The sequence below is a fragment of the Clupea harengus genome, chromosome 15 (assembly GCF_900700415.2).
Source record: "Clupea harengus chromosome 15, Ch_v2.0.2, whole genome shotgun sequence".
Classification (NCBI taxonomy): domain Eukaryota; kingdom Metazoa; phylum Chordata; class Actinopteri; order Clupeiformes; family Clupeidae; genus Clupea; species Clupea harengus.
Window position 1 is genome coordinate 14,730,114 of NC_045166.1, and position 5,000 is coordinate 14,735,113.

The 5,000-nt window shown below is 44.7% G+C and overlaps 1 protein-coding gene across 4 annotated transcripts in view; it reads right to left on the minus strand.

The window, feature by feature from the left end:
• LOC105910660 (1-phosphatidylinositol 4,5-bisphosphate phosphodiesterase beta-4) overlaps positions 1-5,000 on the minus strand; it is an 88,553-nt gene that overhangs the window by 15,327 nt on the left and 68,226 nt on the right. For all 4 annotated transcript variants that reach the window (XM_031581354.2, XM_031581356.2, XM_031581355.2 and 1 more), the window contains 2 exons: positions 1,461-1,512; positions 107-209 (listed from right to left, as the gene is read on the minus strand). In XM_031581354.2, coding sequence (XP_031437214.1) covers positions 107-209; positions 1,461-1,512 — 155 coding nt within the window. The remainder of the gene's footprint in view (positions 1-106; positions 210-1,460; positions 1,513-5,000) is intronic.

Here is a 5,000-nt window from a genome sequence, read left to right on the forward strand (position 1 = left end):
ACAGAACCAAGAGGAACTGAAGCTACTGGAAAGATTTAGAACCCCAACATGAGCCTGTTGGACTGAGGGTTTTGTTGCCAAGGTAACTGGTAGGTTGCTGGTTTACCTGGACGCTGCAGGTGGCGGCTATGACCCCGTCCACTGGTGTTTCCGAGAAGGGGTCAAACATACGGTCGGCGCGACGCATGAAGTCCGGCTTCAGCAAGTACCTACAGGAGCCCGGGAGGGACAAACACAACACACAAACAAACATAAACAGTGGAATGAGGGGAGCACAGGTAAACGTGTGTGTGTGTGTCTGTGTACAACTTTTATTAGTAGTATTTGTAACACTCATACTTATTACAAAGTCTATTACAATGTTGCCCTTTAGAATTGTATTTACTGTGAATTGGTGTGTGTGTGTGTTTGTGTGTGTGTGCGTGTGCGTGTGTGTGTAATGAGTGAGTGAAAGAGAGGGCACATACATGAAGGTGTGTGTGTGTGTGCGAAACACGTTTCAATCTCCAATGTGTGCGGCCAAGCGTATTTGCTGAGCTGTGCTAATGCAAGAGTGTGTGTGTGTGTGTGTGTGTGTGTGTGTGTGTGTGTGTGTGTGTATGTGAGAGAGGGGGAAGAGTGTGTGCTGTGCAGGAGTCGTGTAATGGGAAATGCAACGGCCATCCATCTTCTGCTTGACAATTAATACGAGAAATAATTACCACCTGCCACACACACAGACTTACTTACTTGCATAAGCTCGCGCACGCACACACACACACGCATTTTAACACCTTGACACATATACATCCTTGCAAAATTAACCCTACTTACAAAATAACCCATTCATGCAAAGCTACACACACACACACACACACACACACAGCCCCTTTCGGCAACAATATTTTCATCCAGCAGAACGTGCAGGTACAGATACATACATTATAACTAAAAACATACTCCCAGAAACACACACACACACACAGCCCTGAGGCAGAGTTGGATGCTGTATCTAATGATGTAGAGGCATCGTCTTCAAATGAGTCTTCTAAGAGACTCACATTATGACACATGGCTCTTACACCACAATGAGGGCACCCTCTAACCTTAAGGCTGTGTGTGTGTGTGTGTGTCTGTGTGTGTGTGTGTGTGTGTTTGATAACGTAGCCCACTGTCTGTGTGAGTGTCTGCATGTTTGAGTGTGTGTGTGTGAGCAAGAAAGGGAGTGCATGTGATAAAGTGTGTGTGCCTGCGCAAGAAAGACAGTGTCTTTGAGTGTGTGTGTGTGTGTGTGTGTGGTCTTGAGGTTTAGCCGATTCTGGGTTGTTCTCGCTAAGCGCTAATGTGGACAGTGATTATTAGACGTTGCCCGTGGCGACAGCTAATGGAATGTGACACGGTTTAATTGATGAGGGGTGGGGGGGGGGGGGGAGGGGGTTGGGGAGGGCAGTCAGAGAGGATTATGGGACATAAGCACTCACCCACACGCGCCGTTGTACTCAAACTTCCCCTGATTCAACTGCATGGACAGATCTGAGAGAGAGAGAGAGCAGGAGAAAGGAAGATGGAGAGAGAGAGGGGAATGGATTGAGAGAGAGAGATAGGGGGGAGGAGAGAAGAGGAGGACAATAAGAGAAAAAATAAGTAGAAAATAGAAAGGGAAACTGAAAATCCACAAAATAACAACCAATAGAATATGTATATCTATGTGTTACTGTGTCTTGCTTGTGCCTTCCCAACCCTAGGAAAGACACCCTCGAATACCAGACTCAACCAACAGGGGGAGACACCGAGAGCCTAGAGAGGGAATTATGGGAAGACCTTTCAGTGCTAAATCACTAAATAGGCATAAGCGTGTGTGTGTGTGTGTGTGTGTGTATGTGTGTGTATATGTGTGTGTGTGTGTGTATGATGGAGGGTTCTCTAAAACTAGAGCAGCAGAGCTGAGCGGAGGAATAACCATGGAAACAGAGCTCTTTGGTTTGTTGTGTTTTAGGGAGAGTCCTGTAATGTAATTTGTGTGTGTGTGTGTGTGTGTGTGTGTGTGTTTGTTTCTGTGTGGTCTTTTGTTTCTGGTGTTTAAGGGACTCTTCTGCAGTCATACTGATGAACACAAACACTTGCTTCCTCTATCACAGTGTTGTACTCCTGGGGCCCGTTCGTCGTAGGGTTGAAGCTAAGTTAATCAATTGGCCTTTTAGCCCGTTAAGATTAGCGAACTGATTGAGAACAGCAAATATCGGTTCGTTAACGGCTGATCCGCATCTAAATCATGTGGTTAATTTCAACCAGGCTAAACTTATCAAGGCATTTGCGCGTGCACGTCCTACTTCAAAAGGCAGGAAAGGTCGATCACCAAAACAATGATTTTCTAACGGTATAATGGTTCTAAACTCAAAGAAAAGGGCTCTTTTTTTCTCCGCTGGCAAGCAGGAGATGAACATGAACGCTTATGAAGAATACAAGACCCTAATCATGGCAAAATTCAACACCGCCACCGCTGTGAGAGCAGGGTGTGTTGGGATGTTTATAGGGTGATATCTATGTACGGATACCTGACGGCAAGTGTGAACTGGTATAGAGGATTCTTCTACCGGTTTGAAACTGCATGGTTGCTAGTTCGAATCCCTTCACCTCCTTCCTCGGTGTAGTTTTACATTTCCTTGTAAGTCGCTTTGAATAAAAGCGTCTGTTCAATGACTAAATGTAAATGTATTAATAACAAATGCAATAAATTGAAGCAGTGAAAATAAATTGTCTGTATTTCTCTCTATTCTTATCATGAGTCCACCTTAATCATTTTTTTACAATAATGATATGCTATGGTGTACTAATAACACTCATATAATTAGGAGTGCTTTGTTCTTTGCATCACCGACACTACAAAAATGTACCACTCGCAAAAAAGCGCAAGACAGTCAATGTTCGACTGTGGTGTTTGCAATAAATGACTCGAGAAGGTCTGCCTCCGGCTTCGTGGCTACGGCCGAACACCACCCGTGAGAATATCCCTTACCTACCCCACTCTCACTCGTACTATATTGCTTAATTATTCCTTGTCGGCTGAATCGGTAGCACTCATACAAGAACTCATCATGATGGAATACGCTAATCTAGCTATCAGTCTATGGTCAATGGGATCCCTCCTTTTTCCGGGGGTGTGTCAAGCTTATCCAGCTACACTTAAGTTAGCCTGCGCTGGAGCAGGTTAGTGCTAATTGATATGTTACTATGGTGATTTATCGAAAGTTGCTTCCACGAACCAAAAAGAGGGGCGTTTTTTATCTTAGCCTGAAAATTTGCTCGCTAAACCGCTTAGCGAGCTACGACGAATAAATGGTGTTTGAGTGTGTTTGTTTGTGTGTATGTGCGTGCGCTTGCGAGCAAGCGAGCATGTGTCTGTGTGACTCAGTATATATCTCCCTGTAGACATCAAGATACAGTACATATACTATAATGTGTGTGAAGTGAGTGAGTATGTATGTTTGTGTGTGTGTGTGTGTGTGTGAGCGTGTGTGTGTATATGGACGTTATTCATTTGTAATAGTTTTCAGTATATATCTGCCTGTATACATCTAGACACATATACTATAATGTGTGTGTGTGTGTGTATGTAAGTGAGTGAGTATGTATGTGTGTGTGTGTGTGTGTGTGTGTGTGTGTGTGTGTATGTAAGTGAGTGAGTATGTATGTGTGTGTGTGTGTGTGTGTGTGTGAAGAATGTAGAACAGAATGTTCAGAGCTGTAATGTTTCGGGCTGTGTGTGTGTGTATGTATGGTTGTGAATATTTATTCATTTGTAACAGTATTCAGTATACATCTGCCTGTATACATCTAAATACATATACTATAATGTGTGTGTGTGTGTATGTAAGTGAGTGAGTATGTATGTGTGTGTGTGTGTGTGTGTGTGTGTGTGTGTGTGTGTGTGTGTGTGTGTGTGTGTGTGTGTGTGTGTGTGTATGTAAGTGAGTGAGTATGTATGTGTGTGTGTGTGTGTGTGTGTGTGTGTGTGTGTGTGTGTGTATGTAAGTGAGTGAGTATGTATGTGTGTGTGTGTGTGTGTGTGTGTGAGGAATGTAGAACAGAATGTTCAGAGCTGTAATGTTTCGGGCTCTCTGCTTACTTCCTGATAGAGGGCAACGGACTAGGCAGATGCATGATGGGAAATGCTGCAGTGCTGCTGTGTGTGTGTGTGTGTGTTTGTGAGTGTGGAGAGGTGATCCTCAGCTGTGGAACTGGGGTAGATGTACTAAGATGAACAGAGAACTGTGTATATATATATGTGTGTGTGTGTGTGTGTGTGTGTGTGTGTGTGTGTGTGTGTGTGCCTCAGTGGGGTATTAGAGGCTACTGCCCCATATCCTCTCATCTCTCTCTTTTTCTCTCTTCACCTTTTATTCCCTCCATTCCTTTCTCTCTCTCTCTGCGTCCCTCTGCGTCCATCTGTTTTTGGACCAATCCCCACTAGCCATGTCCCCCATCACTTTCTCCCTTACCCCTGATCTCTCTCTTTCCCCACCTCTCTCTCTCTCTCTCTGTCCCTCTACCTCTCTCTCTCTCTCTGTCCCTCTACCTCTCTCTCTGTCCTTCTACCGCTCTCTCTCTCTCTGTCCCTCTACCTCTCTCTCTGTCCCTCTACCTCTCTCTCTCTGCCCACCTCTCTCTCTCTCTCTCTCTCTCCCTCTCTCTCTCTTTCTTTCTCCTGCTGATGTAGCATTTGCCAACTCTGTAGGAGCCATATGTTCAGAGACGACTGCCGCCAGCCATGGCACTGCATCTGTTGGAGTGTGTGTGTGTGTGTGTGTTCATGTTTATGTGGGTGAGAAAGGGTGTGTGTTTGCATATGAGTACAAGCATGAGTATTTAAGTCTGTGTTCATGTGAGTGAGGAAGAATAGCTACATATGTGTGTGTGAGTGTGTGTGTGAGTGTGTGTGTAACCGTGTGTGTGTGTGTGTGTACAAGAGTAGTTTGATCTTAATGACATGCGACTGCCCCAAACACTGCCCTTGGCCAACT